This window comes from Toxoplasma gondii, chromosome V, assembly GCF_000006565.2.
Source record: "Toxoplasma gondii ME49 chromosome V, whole genome shotgun sequence".
Classification (NCBI taxonomy): domain Eukaryota; phylum Apicomplexa; class Conoidasida; order Eucoccidiorida; family Sarcocystidae; genus Toxoplasma; species Toxoplasma gondii.
In genome coordinates this window covers 1,985,746-2,006,665 of record NC_031472.1, presented here as the reverse complement: position 1 = coordinate 2,006,665, position 20,920 = coordinate 1,985,746, and the positions used below count along the sequence as shown (strand labels likewise).

The following is a 20,920-nucleotide window of genomic DNA, read 5'->3' as shown; positions in this document are numbered from 1 at the left end:
CACCCAAGACTCATATTTTCACCATCGAAACCTAGATATGGAATATGTTGGAAATGCATGCACTGGGATCGCGAGTATCACGCGGACACGGGCAGGCGCTCGATTGTAGTTCCCCCGTAATAGCAGAGTAAACTTTCCTGACACCAGGGTAACCAATGGTGTGGCAGAGATAAGAACCCCCACAAAAACTGAGATTCACCGTTTACTCCAAGGAAAGAGAAGGTGAAAACGAGCTTTTAGTAGAGAAGTATACAGACTCGAATAATGTGACCGTTCATCGCAAGAGAAGCGTTACATGCAACTGCGGAGAGCAGAAGGGAGAGCAGAAGACGCGTCCCGCAGACGCAAAGAAACAGACTGGAAACTGGACCGAGTAACCTGCCGTGGCGTTGTCGGGCGGCCTCAGCCCCAAGTTGAGGAGTGGCAAGGCACACTACTAAGTCATTGAAAGTTCATATGACTGAGGTGTACCGGGTTCGCCGGAGCTTCAGGTTGTCGGTGATTAGATTCCTTTGAAAGCCTAGATTTCTGTAACTCTCCCTGGAGCAACTTGAGACTTTTTCAATGTGCCTCAGCTCCGCGGGAGTGTCTGCGAGCTGTTTAGCCGTTGAAAGACAAAGTGACACCGGAATTTCCTTATACAGTGGCTGTTCCGCGTTGTACACTTTGCGTGATGTCTGAGAAGTCGGTATGTCTCAGCACTACTACCTCAGCTGCCCAACGGTTGTACAAATAGGCCTCGAATGTTCAGCTTACAACTCTCACACTCGAAATAGATAAACTCGTGAATTTGCCATTGACGTTGCAGGGGACAGTGTGACCCTTTGTATCCGCGGTCTCACGTCATGTGTTTCTACAACGAGGTCGCTTCATTCCCTTCCCCTTTCGTTCTTGAAGATGGATTACGTCCAACGAGCCGTGCAGACTCATCCATTGTCGATTATTGGGAATCCTCGAGATCTCCAATCCCGACAGTGTCAAAAACCGGAAACTGCAAGTCTACTACCATCCACGTCTCTGGCCGTCGTTAATGCCCTTAATAAATACGAAGGCAGCATGATGTCGTTTCCATTCTGTAACTGACGTTGCCTAGCCTGGGTTATCATACTTGTTCTTCCTTACTCCGTCAATGAGAAGTCGGGGCTGAACGGACAGAGGGTCGCAGTTCTTTCTTTCCATTTACAAGGCTCGCATGCGTATGTGAATAGAACTGTGTCGACACCTTTCGCAGTTATGCACCCTTTGTCGACATTCGAGAAACTGTGTTGGCTTAACCTGCCCATTCACCGGGACACGCCTGGAGAGTGCTGTTCTCACCTGATCAGCAGCTTTCGCAGAAGCGTTATTACCTTATATGACGACAAGAGTGCACTTTCCCATTCAGGTCGCCCTCTGTGAAAGAAAAACGCCATTTTGGTTTTCGCTAAATTCACCTTGCGCTCAAGAGATCTGTTCCTCGCTCCTTTGAAAGAAGGCAGTATACGCGCAGACCAGCAGATGTTTCTAGTATCTTCTTTTCCCAGGTGTGCGATTTCTGCCGGATGATTGCATCTCCCGTCGTCTTTCTTTTTCCCCTATTGCCGAAAAAGTGGTCACGTTTTAAACGAATCATGCTGCTGTCGATTTGTTCTCCTGGTTGAGTAAGACGGGTTTACCTACGTTGAATGCTTCGCGGCCCTCTGCTCCTCTGTCTCTCATTCGGAGGCCGGAGGGTGATGCTCTCGGCGAACTCCGGAATCCTGTCAAGACAAGCGCGTCGCTCACACACCGAAGCTCTGCCTGTTTTTCCACTGTGACTCCTTGCTATTTAGGAATTTCAAATGTGAATAAAAATCACCGAGGCAGTCCCCGTTTTCACAGCCGTTTTTGTCTCCAGATAACATAGAGAGGAGACAGGCGAGATACGGTTTTCCGGGTTTCCGATGGGGCCACGCCACTCTTTCCTGCGATTCGAAACATGAGTCTTCGCGTAGTACTGCGAGACTCACACATTTCCCTTGGCAAGCGGTCTAATTTCCTGTCTAGTGTAGGTTTTCTCTTGTTTTTCATGTGTTTAGTTGCCCCTTTCTTTCAGTCCGTCCCGCTGCACGTTCCACTAACGGAAACGGGGAAAACGGCCTGCACAGGAGCGACCTGCTTGTTCCGAGTATCTCTCCAACGGGAGAGTGTGCGTCCTTGTGAATGTAATATCCCTTCACATAGTGCCAAAACCGCAGTTTGTCGGTGTGGTCTCTCCTCCCTCTCTGGTGTGGAGCTCTTTCCCGCCCGGCTGCCGGCAATCCTCTCTACTCATGCCTGGAGTTTGTCCTCGGGTACGCGCCATGGCAAGCGCACACGAACAAAGCAAGAGGACAAGTTGTTAGCGAGGGCACCCACGTCAGGATTGACTGCTGGCTTCGTGTTGGTTCCGAATCATGACCTGCCATTGTTTATTTCCTCTGTCTCCGTCGATTCGGAAGGCGACCAGTACGTCACTACTCCGAGCGCCGGCGGCATTCCGAGTGGTTGGGCGGAACGTTTTGGGGTCCCTGTCCGAGATGCAGCAGCGGGACACGACCTGTTGGTGTTTCAGGTGGAGGGAGCTAAACGATGTAAAGCGCACACGAATTCGTTTTCGGTGAGTTCTGCTCCGGAAAATCACGTACGCCGCCTAGTGTGGAAGAAAAACGTCCAAAGCCATCATGCACTACATGCGTTCATGCCGCAGACAAGCTTCTGGACTCCTGGAAGTTCATTTCCTATCAGGCCTTTGAACCATCGGATATCTGGAAACGAACACCACACTGAAGCCTTTCACAACGAAAGTGTCTTCGGAAAGACGGCAGAGCGGAGCCGTTCTCAGCGACGGCTCAAGGGCACTAGGCACGCTTCTACCTTTCCCCTGGAGGCCCAAGCACAGTGCGCAGACTTTTGCTTTGGGCTCAATACAGCGAGCGATGGGGATAATTCCAGGACGGTTAAGACCATAGTTGCGCCGCTTACACAGAAAGTCAACAAGAAGGGCGGGTATTTGCGACGGGTTTCATCTGCGACTGCCAAAACAAGCCTGAAACTCACAAGAGCGCCCGTGAGTCAAGGAGACAAAGCATCCAATGTGACTGAAACAGTCGACGGGAAGTCCACTCCGGAGACTATTCATCAGGTCGTTCCTTTGGATCCAGTCGGAACATTCCAGCACCAACATGAGAGTGGCAAGGTGACTGCCGAGCATTCAGAAGTTGCGCTGGAGAAAGTCGATCATAACATTCCGAGCGTTAAGACACCAGAAAATCTTTTGTTGCGTCCACAAGCTCCGAGTTTTGCTGTGCTTGTGCAGAAGAGTGTCAAAGGTCTACAGCGCAAAGAAACAATCCGGTTCGATGACACGGAAAAATCAGGAACAAACCGTTTTGGCTTAGCAGCTCTGTACATCTCTACAGTCCCTTCCCTCTTCAGCAATGTTTTTCGGGCAACTGCGCACGTTCTTGGAGACCTGTTCGCACTGATAGTTAAGAGCTTAGCTATGGTAACACCGGATAGTCGCACATTACTTACAAACGGCGAAACTATGGCAGGATGGCCGCGTCCGCAATGTGGCGTGGCATATGTGCAGTCGGACGGAGCCGGGACTGTGCTTGGACAGGCTCCAGTGCAAGAACTCTTTCTTTGGAGTGGAATGTGATAAACTACGAGGTGTGAAAACCCGACAAAAAGGTTTTTCCCTGGCGAATGGTGTCGGTTTGCAAAGCTCGCAAACGGGTAAAATTGTCGTCCTGTGAACTTATCAGGTGCCTGCGGCTTTTCTCTTTGATGTGACCGTTTTCGGTTACAATCTGGAAATACGAAGTCAGGTGATCACAAACAAGATCTAGCATTCGGATGCTACGCTCAACTGGTGTTGCTTCTGCGGGAGAAGCGCTGGCATCCCTGAGGGCATGGCCTCCCGAACAATGCTGTGAACACGCAAACTTTCCAGAGCGTGTTCCTAATATTCAGCATGCGTGTACAGTGCTGCAATTCGTAGAATTTGCGTTTAAATTCATGCACATGCGGGTGAACGTCGTTGTATTTCTGGCGTTTCTCATGAAATATCCGTAGCGAACGCGCATTGCGTACAGAGACGTCTTCGGGTTAAGCATCAACTCATGACGGAGATTTGCGTTCATTTGAAATGCATCTACTTTCAGACGCACAGCTGCTGCCGAAAAGCCTGCTCACGTACATTGGTACACGTCGCCGCTGTATGGGCATCAGGTCAACTGATCATGTCTCTAGCAAGCTGTTCCGATAAAGAATTTTTCACCTTCCCACCGTATCCAGTCATTCAGCATTGGCACCCAGTTGGCGTGATCAGCAGTGCAGCGTGGTTAAACAATGCCTGTACTGGTGGATTGTGGTAGCCATGATCCTCTATGTTTTTCAACACCGTTCCTGGCACGCTACTCATCTACGCTCGACTCTGATGTCCACACATCCATGGTTCCTCACTGAAACAAATATCCGTGCCTACAAGCCCCCGATCTCCAATCATCCCCGCACCGCTTCGTGTCTTTGAATACCCATGCTATGAGCTTCCCCTCCGTCACTAAAGACACACTCTACGCGTAAGAGGCGACATAGCTTTGGGACGAAGACTGAAATGAACGCTGGTCTACGTTATCTGAAGTTAAGAGTCGACACCAGAGCTCTCGTGGCTCCTCCACTCTGAGTTGCAGTTAGGAAACACCACCATTATCACAGGCGGCTGCAGGTGTTCCAAAAGAAAACAGTTCGTGTGTTGATAAAGTCTCTCCAGTCAGCGGTAGCATCTTACACAAATACCGGCCACACCGAGCACCGGTAGGCGTGACTGAACACAAAACGTTTGCGACACTCCGCGATTGCACACACACAAAGAAGTGTGCCTGCCGCCCCACCCCTACGACTAGAGAGTGTCCTCGATGTCATGTGAACAGAAAGTTCAGCGCCGTATTCTACTTCCCGTGTCAGAGCCCTGCTGGACGAGATTGAAATTTCTCGCTGCACTGATATTGGCCTGCCCCCCAAAACCAAGCTCACGATGCAAAGAGTTTTAGCTTACAAGTAATAAGTTCTCTTGCACACAATGGAGCAGCACACAATAAGGCACCAAAGCACACTCTTTTCGCGCATCAGAAACCGCCTTACGTGCACTTCCTGCTATTTAGGCACCATGAATGCGGATCTGGTCGACACTGCAGATTGCTTCCCTTTCAAGAAACTCTTTCACGGCATGGCGTTGGTCGCCTTGCAGCTGAATGATACTCCCGTGTTCGGGATCCTCAATCACTGTCCCATTACAACTAAACTGCTTTTTCAAGGCTCGAACCATTTTCTTCAGGTCAAGGGACTTGTCCAGCCCCTGAACCGTCGTCACGCTCTTCCTCCCGTTACGCTGCTGGTTCCTGATATCTGCACACAGGAAAAAATCATACACTTCACGCTGTCAAGAGGCCTGACTGGAGGTTCTCTGAATACAACTCAAGATACACGAATATACTGCAACACTAAAACATTACATTTACCTCTGCAGCCCGGCCTCGTGAAACATGCTGTTCTTCGGGAAGCGATCATCTAGCTCTATTCGTATACTAGGACACCCCTTCTTTACTTCTCAACTTACGAATAAGGTGAGTCGAAGAGCCGCCGGCACCACCTGCCTGGGAGGTGTCATTGGCAAAAGGGTCAGAGACACCGAAGTTTTGAATGTCGAGTGACATCAGAAACCCTGAAGTGTGCATAGACAGAACACAATATGCGCGCGCATAACATCTAGACGGCAAACCCCATTAAAGGAAGTTGCACGCTACAACAAAACGAGTTTCCTGTATAACAATGTTCGCGACTAGCAAGCCTGATATTCCCCGACGTTTTCCATGTTGGTGGGGTGGTGCGAAAATTCGGCGCGCGCATTCAATGCAAGGGACGAAGCATCTCTGTGCACGTCTGGCGGCCGGAACTCGATTTCCATAAACAGGGAGGCAGGTCATGTCCAAATGACACATCAACGTAATGGCACCACAAACCAAAGTGAGAATTAAAGGGGGCGTCTTTCCGCACCAAACGCAACAAACGAGACGACCGCACGGCCAGTAGCTCCTCGACGTTCACTAGCGCAACTGCCGCCCATTATCGTGGTGCCAAATTTGTCGTCTCAGTAAATGTGAGTCCAGCACGGCCTTAACTTCTGCTGGAGGAACACCAGACTGCCGGTAACTTCTGCCCACAAACTACGTAGTGCGGGAAACAAACGCGATTCCAGCACCTTTTCTGACAGCAACGCAGCGCGTCTCTTTCCTTGCACGCACAAATCCACCGAAGTCCCGTCAGCATTCAAGACCTAATGTTACACAAAATGGGAATAAAGTCCACGGCACAACGGAACAAAACACAAAAGACTTGTTACCCTTTCAGAAAAGTTCTCACCTGTTGAGTGACAGGAGCGGACTGGTCCTCAGCAAAACGGAAACCTCGACACTACGGTCAGGAGCCGCAGATATCCCCCAAAAAACACAGAAACAGCAGTGCCCTAACAAGAAGCAGGAAAACACGAGAACACAGAAACGGTATCAGAGAGCGTTGTCACTCGCGCTTCGAGAATTTCATCCCAGAAGAGAGCAGTATGGCGGCGTGCAGTGCAGGAAGTTGTCGCCGCGCGGACACTATCTATTGCGGGGACACCGAATTTTGCGCGCAGGTCGGCTTATACAAGAAATTGCCGCCTTGCAGAAATTAGGTGCGGTCGAAGGATAGAGGGAAAAAGACGGCTGTGCTGAAAAAGAAGCACTTCTGTTTCAGTGGCGGGTCAAACAGGGCTGGACCAGATGCACTGTACTGCCTGGGGACCCCTTGCACAGAAGGGATAGCTGGTAGGCCAGCGCAGTTGAATCTTGTAAATGAATTGTGTGATAGTCAAAAAAATGAACGTTTCCTGGCTGACAACTTGAGGGACCTATCTCGCCAACACACTTGCCGGGTGGTGCGATAGACATCGAGCCGAAGACGATAGTAAGACCCCCCTACACAGTTCGTCAAATTTAGCACTGGTATCAATAACAATCGTTCAAGAAGATTGTGCCCACGGTCAATGAGTTTGACCGGTTGAACGGAGGCTGTGCTCCTCAGATACACTGAACTTACGCTTGTCTATTTTGCCGGGATTATTGGCAAACTGGCCTCTCGGGCTAATGCATTCCATAGGCGTTGTAAGGAAATGGCGCTCCTCATATTGTCCTTGTAGAGTAGCTTGAAACACGATTAGTGAGAATAAAAAGCATCATGTGTGCCACCATCCCGTCAGCCAGCGATATAGTGTTATCTGTGTCCGTGTACATCTTCTTGTAAAGTAAGAGCCGCAGCTCACATGGTGCACAGAGGACACTTGCCAGTTTAAATGCACAGACGTGCAAATGTCAATGCTCCAAGTTATGGCGAATCAGTATTCGCGGACGTTCAAATCAGGACATACAAAAATGCAAACCATTCACCTTAGGCTATGAGACTTGAACTGCTACCGGAATAATCCACAGAAGGTAGACACCAAAAAGTTGGCTTGAAGCACAAATGTAGCACAACCGCTTGCGTCAAGTGGCGTTTTGCCAGCTTCTGGGGGTAAAGCAGAGGGAACCCCCCGAAGAGGCATGTAGCGCTGAGTGTATGTAATGTCTGCACCGTGTCTGTCATGTGCCTTCGTGAAGTTGATCCTAAAGCCAGCGTTCATACCTACCCACGTCAAAACTCGTTATATGGGATGTCACCTGTGGTAGTTGGACCTGCCATCTTGCAGGTTAGTTCCACCATCAACCTTCACTGCTAACTCAGGCAGGGTGAGGGTCTTGAGCGTTTTCTGATTGTCAGAGGGAACATACGAATGAGTGCGAGTAATACTGCAGAATCTGCTGTCACTTCACTGCGTGTCCTCGTTGTCGTTTGGAAAACGGTTGTGGTGCTTGCAATCAAGAACCCCGCCACAGTGCTGTGTGTCTGGGACCATGATTCAACATTGATAGAGTACTTCCAGCATTGAATAGCCGACAGTTTTTTCTCTTAAAAGAAAAGCGGATTCAGTTTTCCCTAAAAACATATTTGGAATGTGGCGTGATTAGGTAGCGCGTCTATTTTGAGAATAAATTGTCACAGGTTCAAATCCAGTGATACCTAAATTGTCACAGGTTCAAATCCAGTGATACCTTTCGCTTGTTCGGAGAACGCTCCCCTAACAAAGCTAGGCCGGAGCGCGACTGGGCTCGAAGGCACAAGAAAAGGTTTGTTACGAAAGCATCGAGCGTAGTTCCTGATCTCGACGATTTGCCGAAACGACAGACAAAGTAGTCTCATTCCGTTTTATTGTTAGTAGCATATGCTACAGGCAGGAACATTTCGAAAGGATGGCTCTGGGACACAGTTGATTTTGGCCACAGTTGCCCTATGGGGTCCTCAGTGTCATCAGGAAACTGCTGGACAGTGCCCGAAATGCAACATTCACAACTTTCTGATGTGTGGTGCTTCCCAGCAGCACCAAACCGGGTAAACGGAAACAGCACTTAATCAAGGGGATCGGCGAGAGAGATAGTGACATACGCTGCCAGTTTGGAAGACCATAGCGCTGATGATTTCTTAACCTCGATTTCAGGGCGTCACTAGAAACCAACAAAAAAATCCCGAGTCACCAAAAGAAATCACGAAGAGCAGCGTACCAGGGGTAGACACTGCGAGATAACTCCCCCTCCTTGTAGCATCGCCCTAGTAATCACCTTAATCGGAAGTCACTGTCCAAGTCCGAACCGTGGCATCATTAGGCTCGCCTTTTCACCATGCTGCCTCTGCCGGTACCTGAGGCACCTTCGACCGGTAGCGAACATTTTCCATGCTTCGCGCTAAGATGTCAGCAGTACCGAAGTACTCTCTTGAAAAGCCTCACAGAACCCACGGTCAATTTACTTCGATTGAGGCAACTGTGGGGGGGCGAAAGTGACCATTCAAGAGACTGCGTTGCGCGGTTATTAGAGGAGGGGCTGCATCGGTTTTCGACACACCTGCTGGATCCTTTCTGACTATGACTTCTCCTCCGCCCTCCGTGTTGCTGCTGCTTCGAAGAGGATCTCTTGTATGTTCCTCTGCACAAACGGAACGATGACAAATTCTGCGCGTCAAAGTACATAGGGTTGTTCTAACAAATCTAGGGGCTTTGCGGCCCCCAACTGGTGTAGAGAAAACTGTGGGGATCTCCCCATTTCACTTTAAGGCCAGCTCCCCGTATTCAATTGCTGCTCTCGAGACGTCGCCATCATTTTCGTGTTGTCCTTGTCTGCATATTTGTGCTGGCATACAAAATCTGTTCAGCAGTCACGCACTCGTGTACGTGTACACGATTGTACGCGGCATACGTGGATTATCCCCGCTGATAGGGACAGTGTAGAGCAACCGGTGGCCCTTCTTTCTTCCGTCCGCTTTGTGGTAAGGTGGAACTTTTATATCAGTGCCGTCATTTGTTACACCAGGTCCAAACAATACGGAGACTGGTATTTCCGGATTCCTTACTAACTTAACGTTTCATGCGGATCTCCCACACTCATCAGACGCCTCACGCCTTCTTGACGCAAAAAAAACTGGGAACCCACATGAGGCTCCACACCTCCTGGCACAATCGATTTAACGTGAGTGCCATCCACTGGAATCCCGTTTTGCTGACTGACCTGCAGCTCTCTTTGCTGTTGCTGAAGAGTAAGCAGACGCCTTGCTCCTTCGGCATTTTTAGAGGCCTCCTTGACTTCCGCTATAGCCTTGTTGGCCATCCGTTGATACCTCTCCCTTCGTTTGATTCCTTCCATCAACGCCTAATTGGCACACACCGGTGTACGACTTCAAATATGCACCCTTCTCAAGTCGTTAGGGACAGTCTCCACCAGTCTGGTGTCGTCTTTCGAAGATTCAGCTACAATAAGATGCTGTAACAGTTGCGTCACTCATAATGCAACGCTCAAAGTAAAAGAAACGAGGAAACAGGGGTAGTTTTCTGCCGCTTAGGCAACTGCCTCGTGCAAGTCCTGTCTTCAGAAGAACAAACTTCTTACAACTTTCTTCATCGCTTGCTTAGCCATGCTCTCGGCTCGCCTTTCAGCGCCACTCATTTGCTGCTCTTGGACTGCAAACAGGAACATAATCGGGACAAGGGGCCTACGAATTTTTCAATGTTATTTCCGAGCGCCATTCGCCAACCTCACAATGGCTGTATACATATATTTCGGCGTCATTTTAGGAAGCGGGGAAGGGAGTGGTTCACTTACAAAGGAAACCTATTTTACCGGTTTCGACCTGTCCCTAATACCACACACAAGCATTTGCCTATGAAACCGTAATAAGGCCTCATGGTGCTCAGCACTAGAAAAAGAGTCAACACCTTGTCATGTTAAAGGAACAAGTCCCCTGTTTCAACTAATTCCAATGAATGAGGGATTTAGTCTCAAATAATGAAGGTACCAAGAGCAACGACAGACAGAACCATACAACGCTGCTGAATACGCAGTTTTCGGAGTCCCTTCATGCGATGTATTTGCCTTTTCAGCTGCCAAAATACTGATGCGGAGCCAACTGCGCAGAACCTGCTTTTCTGGCTTGGCGGCAATTGAGGGCGCACCTTGCCGTTCGATGTTCAACTTGGTGGAGCGAAGGAACTCGTTCTTAATCTTCTGCGTCCTCAGCTCCTGCACAACAGACGTTTGCAACAGAACACGATGACAGGTCGGTTATGGTGTGGTGTGAGATAGTGGGGGAAGAGCAAACAGCTAACAAGCATGTTTACAAAGCCGAACAACGAAGTGTCCGTAACTCGTAGTGTCGCGGTTGGGCCCGGCTTTTTATGCATATTACTGCCTCAAATTGTAGACTCAAGTTTTAGTCGTTTTTTTTCTCTATTGACTGTGAGGCTTGATTGTTCTGATTGACCACACGGCATGCATGAATCTTCGCGGAAGAGTTTCTGCTTCGAGGTTGTCCCTGTTCTCTTCCCAAAACATTTCTCGCTTCTACTATAGACTTCAACTGCTTTTAGATTGCGGATGCAAGGATGGACGGTGCAACAGCTACTGTCCTTTTAAACGCTGGCGTCCGATGGCGCTCGCTTCAGCTGCAGAGCCCCCCTTCTTGTTCCTGCCAGAAGGGCGTATTTGTAGTTTCTTTCAGCTTCTGACTGGTTGTCCTTTGCCCCCATTTAGATTTGAATGGCCGTACCTGAGATAGCTTCTGCCTTTCCGCCTTCTGGCGTTTTTTCTTCTCGAAAATCTGCACGCAGTGCCGGCATTTCGTAGATGCACAACTGTTAGCATGGGATTTGAAGCGTCTCCTGGGTATCTTCCTACTCTTACCCCTACTCGGTGTACTAGACGCCCAACAGATATTGATGGGAAAGAGTAACGAGCGAATTGTCGCCAACAGGGGAAAGGAATTCGTTTGCGGAACAACCAGTTAATTTTTTCTTGTTCCGAATTCGATCTGGTTTGGGCTACGAGTTTTTTGTGCAAATGCTCTCCGGCAAACAGGTACGCAGTGGGATACAAAGTATGGTGATACTTGTTATTCCAGCCTGTCTTCGCGTAAAACCGTACAGTTTCAATCTGAATCTTCACGCTGCCGTCATGATATTCGGATAGATGTCCTCTACATCGAAAAAAACAATAGCCTTGGAATCATGGCAAGCCGGGAGTGTGTGCGTCGGTTGCAGAGAGTAGCACGTCCCTGCAGTGCGTTGTTCTTCACAGGGTGAAATTGCCGCGACATGATTATTTTTTTGAGACACTGACAGGCACCTAACAGTGGCTTAGCTTATTACTTCCTGGGAACTTCTCTTTCATCACCCCTACTGATGCTGGTTTGTCCTCCTCGCTGTCACCTTTTCCACATGACATATGAGGGAACAAACGGCCGCAGAGTACTTTCTTCCGACCACGCGCACTTTCACCGGTCCTTACTTTCGAGCATCTTACCTTGTCCCTTTGTTCCAACAGTGACGTTTCCAGGCGTAACAGGTGTAGCCTGTGTGCTTCCTGTTGTGTCGCTGTCACTTCTTGTCTTTTCTGCTCCGCTATCTCCGTGGCCTCTTCGCGGACGCTAAGCGTCATTGTCCAGCCACAGACAAACATTGTTCGCGTCGGTACAGGCCCGTCACCCCAGAAAAAGAACAACTGTGTTACTCTTCTGAAATGTGAAAACAGCTATCGACTCCGCCCCTCAAATGCAACAAACTCGGCTGCCCCGTTACGACGCTACTTGCCTCAGATATGCTAAGGCACGAGATACGCCGATGTTCTCTGTCCATTTCTCCTTGGCCGAAGCTTTTGGAACAAATCCAGACGTGGGTAAGGTAGTGACCCGTTTGGCTGACTTTCGCTTTGCCATACAAAGAGCTTCGCCTCCGCTACCCACCGTCTGATTTCCTCCACCGTGGCAGCAAGTTGTTCTTCCTTTCGTAGTTTTTGTTCAAGGATGTCAAGGCGTTTCCTTTGAAGCCGCTCGTGTTCCTGAGCCTGCACGAAAATAATGCGTAGGCCTTTTTAGAGAAGTCATAGTTTGTAGTCCTGAAGCACGCCCGCCTGACAACCACTTTCTGAGCTGTCAAGGACGCCAAGCCGTGAGATCACTACTCTGTGACTACGGCTGTCTCAACCCCTGGAAGGTGTAAAGTAGACGCTAGTCGGGTAAGAGTGCACTGTTTTAGAAAGTAAATCGTTATGCCGCTGAACGACGTTCTTCCGTTGGATGAGCAGGGGCCAGGTCGACCATACGACAGGAATCCAACAAAACCTGCTATGTAGGTACCACGGAGGCTGTCCTGAAGACGTTTCCTTACAGTGCACTTCCTGGAACAGAAAATCAGTACTCTCCAGTTCGTGGCCGAAACAAATTGAACAAGACCAATGGAGGTCAAACGACCAGAGTGTATAACGTGTGGGCATGTTGCTGGCTCCGTCTACCAGAGTTTTGAGATGGAAAGCTTTCCAGCCAGTTGCCTTTTTTGTAGCTTTCTGTGAACCAATTGCGGCCGCCGCGGTTGTCAAGGCAAACAAGGGGACTACTCCTATGCGCGCCCCCAGGAACGAGGCTAAAACTTCCCTGCCTTACTTTTTTCATCTCCAACCTTGCCTTGACTTCAACAAGCGGCACGCCATTCATGGTAGGCGAAGACAAGCCATTCGTTTCGTTCCAGTCGCCGCGTCGCCCTATTCGTGAGATTAAGCCTCTCGTTTTCACTACAGCTTCCTCGAGGCTTCTTAACTTGACCACTTCAGCGTGCTTCGATGCCCGCTCTTCAGCAGCTAGTCTGAATCAGCATTTGCAAGGAAGAGCTAATCGGAAGGCAGTAAGGCGGTTTCTTCCTGAGGACAACTTCTGCAAGAGAACCGAACTGCTGCTTCCAAGTCCAATCGTAGTCAACTACTAGGAGTATGTGATTTCACGAAAACGGAATCAAAGAAAGAAGACCGCGCAATATGAAAAATATCAACAACGACGCACTTCATATACTTTATCCCTCTGAATTTACTTGAGAAGTAGCCAGCAATAAATACGAGTGCTTCCTGACTAGGAAACAACAAGGCTGTTCTGCGCTGCCGAAAACGACAAAACTCGTTTCTATCCAGGGTAGGGTGTCTCAGGTTGTGTCCATTGCGAGCCGCCGCTTCGTTACTTGTTTTTTTTCGGGTTACGCACACCACATAACGAGGTCCTGAATGTCAGAAAAACTTTTGCGAGACACAAAATACTGTTGAACTCGGCGTGCCCCGTGGCATCCGGTAAACACACTAGCGGCAGGTATGGACATGTAGCACCCATATTGAGCATTAATTCGCTTAGTGCTTGAATGTTCAGGTAGTCACTTTCTCTGGCTGACTTACCGGAGAGACCGAGCCTGCTCTTTGCTTCGTTTGACTTTTTCGTTAGCCGCATGCTGCCGCCTCGTTTCGGCCGCCTGAAGAAATAATCAAGTGAATCGCAGCAAACGCCAAATATTTGGTTAGATTCGCATCATCTGCTTGCTACTGGTAGATTTTTCAGCAAGAAAAGACGGTATAATTTGGATTGTTCCCATTATTATCCGGCTGTGGGGATCTGGCTACCGGGGAGTCTCCACTATGTTAACAAACGTTGCCGCCTTTAGAAAATTGTGGTTCGCGGTGCTACGGGTGGAATTGAACAACACTATTACAGCGGCCCTCTTGGGTCATTTCGTTTCGGGGATTGTACTCCAAATGTCACTCGCAAATTGCGGTATCGAATCTTTCTGTCTCCACGGCTGATGGCGAAGACAAGAGCCACTCCGAAAAAACTGAAACACGCATGAGCTTCTTCTGGAACCAGCATACGCGAATACTGTGACCCGATTACATATATTTGCATCTAGGTACGTTTGCCTGTCGGGACAAGAACCAGTACAGCAAATACGTAGAAAGGTACACGTGTGAAACGGACAGGCTCATCGGCCTTCTCCAACCGTGCAGGTAGGCTGACTGGGAACTCTCCCGTGGAGCTTACCTGTTTCGCTGCCTCGATAGAAGCATGCCTCGAATCTCGTGCTGTGCGTGCCCTGTGGACGAGTTGGGCGTGTTCTTCAGCCAACTTCTCACGTTGCTGCATCTGACGAACTAAAGCGGCTTTCCGGAGGTCCCGCACGCTAGTCGCTTTACGGAGGCGAAGCAAGGCAGCTGCATGAATACCCTGTGCTCTGAGAACACAGGGAGAGGACCTCCTAATGCGATAACGCCTCGGCACTGGAGAATCGGCGGCGTCCGGGGAACAGATACGAAAGTGTACCAGGAATGTGTATATTCATACAGCACGACTATCTGTGTAGACACTTGAAGCCATGTACGTCGGAGAAAATGTAGCGGCACTTCTGTCCAAGCATCAGGAACGCTGCTGGAAATGATGCCGTTGAACAATAGGACTCTCTCAGGGACATGCGTACATGACATTCCCTACGGATATAACATGAGGGCGAGCATTGTTATTTCCGACAGCGGTAGCCTTTGGCGTTTGACACAGTATGCAGCATTGTAAAGGCAGGGTCGCGCCTCTTCTAGTGCAAGGGAAAATAAAAATTACCTTGCCAACTGAGCCTCAGCACGCTTTATGGCGACATTTTTGATACGCTGCTCTTCCTGTTTCCTCCTTTCCTTCTGTTGCCACTCAGTAAATTCCCTGGCGTCTCGCTTCTCAATTTCGAATTGTTTGATCAACTTGTAGTAGTCGTTCTGCAACAAGTGCATGCACACAACAACGATCCACCCCGTGAATGTACGAACGTACCCTGCTCAAAAAACTGTCTTTCTGGGAAAGTAAAGGTCAAAGCAACGAAGTCGAACTTTCTTGCCTTGTATATGGTGTTTGAACACGAAGAGTTTAGTGGATGCGTGCGTTCGTCACGTGAAATCACAAGTCGCAGTTCAGTCATATATTTTTATATGGCAAACACCATATATATATATATATATATATATGTTTATAAAGATATGTCTAGCAACATATGTAAGATATTTCTAGCAGTTCTAGCTATGAGGATTTGTTTAGAGCTAAAACGGCGGAGACTTTAACAGCCACACGCACCCAATAGTTACCAGGAACCAAATACAAAGCAGTGTCGTAGTACACGCAAGTGCATATTTTTTGCTTACGTAAATATCCCCGCAAGCCACGGCACCGACATCAAAAAGCGGGTAAGTTATTACGTGAGCCTTGCAAAACCCTGACTCGCGATCTAATTAGACATAGACTACCACCTATGTGGAATCTTCTCTATGACAAAAACAGCCAGTTAGCAGGCCACTCTGGCAAGAAGACTAGTGCTTCAGCGTTGCTGGACGTTGCACCTGTCTTTTTCTCAGCAAAGCACCCGCACGGAGCACTTCCGCTGTAGTGAGTTTTACAGGAGCTTCTGCCTGGTTGAAGACAGGCATCTTCCGTGGGATCATGGCTGTAAACAACACACAGAATTCATTCGCCGTGCTTTGTTCGGCATTGGATGATTTTCCCTTTTGCACACTAGGAGAAGCGTGGTGACAAAGAACAAAGCAAGTCTTGCACAGTAGAGGTGGGGATAGAAGACCGGACAACCTGCGTCCGGACAAAAGATCCCTGTAATCGGATCTACTCTGCAATGTACCTACATTTATATACATATGCATGGTATCATACAAGAAAACGTGTCTAGCCACTGAGGGGCACAGTAATCATAGGGCAAGTCACACCGCTTCGGTGTGAAAACATTTTCAGAGAGAGGATCAGGAAGGTCCGTGGTGATTTGATCCTCCCCGTAGATGTCAGCAGGGATATGCTGTTGGCCACATTCATGATAAGGACAGTGGTACGCTTGTAAATAAAAGAGAGAAAACGAGCACCTGTTTTTGCCTCCGTTTCCCCATATGTCACACAGCTGCCCTGTCACCTAGGTTGATCACAGTCGCGGCATTCCAAAGGTCCTCGGCACTAGTGTTCTGTGTCAACCGTGACCACTTTTCTCTCACAGCGAACATCCAACTACGGAAGCTTCTGTTTCAGGTCAAAACACTGGTGAGTCAGTGCCCTGCCTTTACACATGCTGTAGACAGCGTAACTCCTCGGATCTCAAAGGCCGTGCATGCCCTGCAACAGCAGAACAGAATTAGCTGGCAAGCACGTACGCCTGAAGGTGCACTCGCTCCTGAATCTTGCTTCGGCCTCATCCACCAGTCTCTGACGATTGGAGGGCCGCTGCATGGTCCACTGTTTAAAGGCTGCACGCACCAGATCAAAAGGATTCACAGACGGACATGAAGGAGCATGGTTATACGTCGTAAGTGACATACTCTCAGGGCGTCGTGCCCGAGCCGTCGCCACAGCCTCCTTTAGTTTCAGGTGAACGTCGAGATACCCTATTCGCTTTCGGCTCTTCGCGCAATAAGGAATCGCTGTGGAAAGCGGTAATACGCTTGGCCTTCGGAGGCACGACTTAAGCTGGTGACTAGGCATGTTGCCGACTTCCCATATTCGTCAACATTTGAACCCGCTGTAGACATTGTGACACGAAAGTGAGACATTCACTTCGTTCGTGCGAAGAGATCTCCTTCTGAGACTACGAAGGCAAAAGTCTCAGGAGTGTTCAGCCGTACTAGACAATCTCCGCAGACGACAGCCTCTCATCCCCATTCTTCCGACAATAATTCCAACAGCTTCGAAGAATCACCTGCCTGCTGCTTTGGTAGCTCCTGTTTCTCGCGCTCTGTCTTTCGACCAAAAAATGATTCTTCGCCGTCGACATCTTTCGGCCAGAGGTCCTCTTCTTCTTCCTCGTCCTCTTCCTTCTCTGCTTCTTTTGCCTCCTCTGAAATTGCTTCTTTCTCCTCAGCTTTCAACAGAATTCCAGTTTCGGTCTCAGTAAGCGGCCCATGTGGATCACCACTGAGGCACGGTGCGCCTGCTTGAGCAAGTGGGTACCCCGCCGCCATCTCAGGACCGTTTGCCGGTTGCTGCTGCTGCTGCCTATTGACACTCCCTTCCCCGGATTGTCGATAAAATCCTTCCCCCGTCGTTCCCTTCGAGCCGAGAGACTTCGGAGTTCCATTCTTCTGTCCGTACTTTTTCCGTGTCGTCTGAGTTGGCGAAGGAAAACGGGGCGTCGAGTTTGCAGGTTTCTTCTCGCCAGAATGAACAGAGGAGGCAGGAGGATCTTTTCGATCGTAGATCGCCGCTCTAGTCCCGGCTGACCACGGTTGCGGCAGTGTTGCATTCTCGCTGTAAGAACACGAGTGAACGTCTTGATCCTGATGACCAACTGTTGAAACCTGTTCGGCGTCCTCGACGTAGCCGGAGTCGGCTAAGAGCCTTGATAATTTGCCCAAGTCACTGATATTCTTGTGGGCACATGATGATTCGCCCCGGTTCAGCGCATTGGACTTTGTTTTGTTAGCAGACCCTGCTGCAGCGGTCATGCTGAGATTTCTCAACGACTCCACCAGACCCGACAAAGGCTCTGCGTGCTTCTGTGTCTGCGGTACGAGCACTTGGTCAACGTATGCAGCATCGTAGTGTCGTAGCCAACCAGTGCGTGCTGCGCTCGTGAGGGCTTCCTCGTTGAACAAGAATTCCAGCAACAGGTACATGGGAAGTGCAGGACAGCTCTGAGGCACACCGAAGGAGAGCGTGGTGGACGAGGCTCACAAAAATGTAGAGGAAGAGATGTGCCTGTCACACCTGTGAGGCCTTTTCTAATACCTTAGGCAATAATTTCGCACTACGTGCACGTTGACGAAAAATGATAATTATGCCATCAGTGAGTATTGACGGCTTACCCGGACGAGACCGGCAAATGTTTGATAGCCTATTTCGTCAATCTTGAAGACGAGGAGGTACATGATCACCATGTACAGCCACTGCTCGTTCTTTTGCGTCCCAGTAGTTCTATGTCGGACCAGCGCACTGACAGCTGGTCTAAGAAATGGAGCCTTGGCGAGCACGCCGTAGAAAGTTCCGGCGATAAAACTAGCGTCTTCGGCTTTCTCGTTCCTGTCCGGGTCAACAGAGAAGGCGTCACTCCGCGAGAGTCTTGAAGGGGTTGTCTGCTCTCGTCAGTGCTTGAGGACAAGTATAACGGCAAGGCAGATATAGCGAACTGGACTACGAGGCCAACCCCAGTGTGCGCGCGAACGAGGCTTCTCGGTACCACAACCAAGATGTACGGTAGTCTCAGCTTCTGCATGTATTTAAGTTATAGTCTGCCGGTTAGGCTCGTTCTGGAGAGAACAGAGACATGTCAGCTCGTCTCGCCTCGGCCGACGAAATATTCGGGCTGGCCCCCAAAACTGTAGCAGCCATGTGAGACGTGGACACAAGAGGTGAAGATGACGAAAGTGTCTTTCTCTCCCTAGATGTCGGCTCCTGTTTGCCGTCGCTGCCGGTCCACAGGTAATTCAAATATTCTGGACAGTGGTTCCCTCAGTGATGCGCCTCTTCTTTTGAGGACGTATTTTGTCTATCTTTGATGCGATTCTTGAAGTAAAGGCACTTCAAACGGAAGTTCGCAGCTGTCTTCAGCAACTGCTGAAGAAACTCGTCCGTAGCGTAATGGCTAACGCCCAGTACGGGAACAGAAGCACAGTGGCAGAAGGACTTCAACAAAAGAAGGGCCAAAAGACAGGAGAGCTTGTCGTAAGTTGTGTCAAGTGGGGACGCAAAGCTCTCTGCTTCTTCAAGGGAACCTACTTTAAAATTTCCTCAGCAAAAGTTTCCACGGTGTGAGCGGTTGTTTGGAACCGGTCGAGGAGACAAACAGTTTTGTTGAGCAAGGTGGCGTAATATTCTTGCTGCGAGTCTCTCTCCCTCTTCCGTTGCTTCCTCGAAGTACCAGGAGCCCCTTCAAGGACCCTGGATAGCGATGCTAGTTCATTCATCATTAGACGAAGTTGGAGAGAAAATGTGCTTGTACTAGGTGATTTGCTGCTTGCGCCAGGATCAATGTGAGTGACACAAATACGAAAACCGTTTCAGAGAGAAGGCGCAGGGATTAAATACCCCCACAGTAAGAGGAGAGATTGGCTCACTTAGTTACATCATGCGTGGCAGTTTGCATGTTGACTGAAAAAGTTTATCGTACAGGCTCTTTTGACCGCTCGAGAGTCAATAAGGGAAACGTGCGGAAAGTCGCTCTCCTCGATTAGAGATCGGCGCAGAGTCAGCCTCGATTCACTATCATCGACCATGGCAACAGGGACAATAACGTAGACTAGATACGATGCTTTCGCATTACTCGCTCCTCATGTCTGAGTTTACCTCGGGCATTTTCTGGAGGCCGCTGCTGGGCGTGCCATGAGACCGAGGACTGGAAAAATAAGAATAAAACACTCAGTGAGATTGTGTGGAGATTCTACCCGCCTGAATGTAGGTAATTTGACACCAAGGGTTCTTTCTCTTCCATACTCGGTGTGTGGGGCATCCACTCCGCATGCGGGTCTCTGTGACACAGTTTGCTACGTGTCGCCTCTCTGAATACACCTATCGCGTAGTTGAGATGCATGCCATCCAAAGATGAAAACACTATTACCAATTCGGCCTCCGTGAACACCGGGAACGTCAAGTAAACCCCCGAACACAAATCTCAGGCAGTCATTGAAGCGACACAACACGAGAATGTTTGGCAGGAATGAAGTCCTCTTGGTGTCTTATCTTCACTCTTTACAAACGTGGATAGTCGGATTTCAAGCTGCGATCCTTTGCTCTTCCGCTATACTCTCTTCTTTTTTTTTCATGAAGAATTGAGGTCGGGGACAGCGCAAAAATGCGCTACCGCGTGTACTTGGTGACATCGTTAGACCTAACTCAACTCGTCTCAGCACCATGGTGTTACATAAAGATTGTCGACACTGACGGCGAACGCCCTGCACTAGACGCTTGCTTCATGTTTTACCACCGTCGAATTAATGCTTGCAACAGGACTTTGATAACAGGTTCATATTTCCGGGTAGTTCTGGAACTAGCAATAGGTTTAGGTCAGCAAGCCAGTACAATCCAGGTGCATGACAAGGAAGATACATCGCAGCTGCGCAAATGCCTCACATAACCCGCACCCTAACGGGTGTTCCTCCGGAAAAACGTAATTGCTGACCTGCTGCTGCTGATATGCTTACAGTTAACAGGCGGTATTCTTATATGGTCCTGAAGGCAGTTCCCTGCGGTAACACCTTTTTTCTTAAAATCGAGGAAACAGTGAACTCAGTGCCTGGCTAGGGGACAGGCACCTTCTCAAGCACTTGTGTTAGATGTTTCTCCAAATTCAAATACCGTGACAAAAAACACTCAGAATGCGTCAGGCAGACACAAGCGGCACATTCGTTAGGTCACCTGCAGAGTTTGACCACCAATTTCCACGTCGCAGCAGCGCACGCGAGATAAACGCGGAGTT

At 49.3% G+C, this 20,920-nt stretch overlaps 3 protein-coding genes across 3 annotated transcripts; all 3 read right to left on the bottom strand.

Moving 5' to 3' along the window:
• Positions 1-1,513: 1,513 nt before the first annotated feature.
• On the bottom strand, positions 1,514-6,624 carry TGME49_286090 (translation initiation factor SUI1, putative). Its single transcript, XM_002369205.2, has 3 exons — positions 6,424-6,624; positions 5,621-5,725; positions 1,514-5,409 (listed from the first exon to the last, which is right to left on the bottom strand). The coding sequence occupies exons 2-3, from the start codon at positions 5,715-5,717 to the stop codon at positions 5,162-5,164; spliced, it is 345 nt and encodes a 114-aa protein (XP_002369246.1). The 5' UTR covers positions 5,718-5,725; positions 6,424-6,624; the 3' UTR covers positions 1,514-5,161.
• A 2,612-nt stretch (positions 6,625-9,236) lies between these two features.
• Positions 9,237-16,830, bottom strand: TGME49_286100 (hypothetical protein; the record flags this gene model as incomplete). The annotated part of the gene is made up of 11 exons (XM_002369206.1): positions 9,237-9,317; positions 9,693-9,833; positions 10,071-10,141; positions 10,634-10,700; positions 11,227-11,277; positions 13,114-13,312; positions 13,887-13,960; positions 14,524-14,713; positions 15,094-15,242; positions 15,915-15,961; positions 16,668-16,830. The coding sequence occupies 11 exons, from the start codon at positions 16,828-16,830 to the stop codon at positions 9,237-9,239; spliced, it is 1,233 nt and encodes a 410-aa protein (XP_002369247.1).
• Positions 16,831-17,162: 332 nt separating this feature from the next.
• On the bottom strand, positions 17,163-19,876 carry TGME49_286110 (hypothetical protein; the record flags this gene model as incomplete). The annotated part of the gene is made up of 3 exons (XM_002369207.2): positions 19,563-19,876; positions 18,315-18,528; positions 17,163-18,143 (listed from the first exon to the last, which is right to left on the bottom strand). The coding sequence occupies exons 1-3, from the start codon at positions 19,589-19,591 to the stop codon at positions 17,163-17,165; spliced, it is 1,224 nt and encodes a 407-aa protein (XP_002369248.1). The 5' UTR covers positions 19,592-19,876.
• Positions 19,877-20,920: the final 1,044 nt, after the last annotated feature.

Bases quoted from the DNA above. Each gene is read 5' to 3' on its own strand.
- TGME49_286090 (XM_002369205.2), bottom strand. From the start codon at position 5,717: ATGTCACTCGACATTCAAAACTTCGGTGTCTCTGACCCTTTTGCCAAT. The intron at 5,410-5,620 runs GTAAGTTGAGAA...TCCTGTGTGCAG, and splicing joins CTCTTCGACTCACCTTATTC to ATATCAGGAACCAGCAGCGT.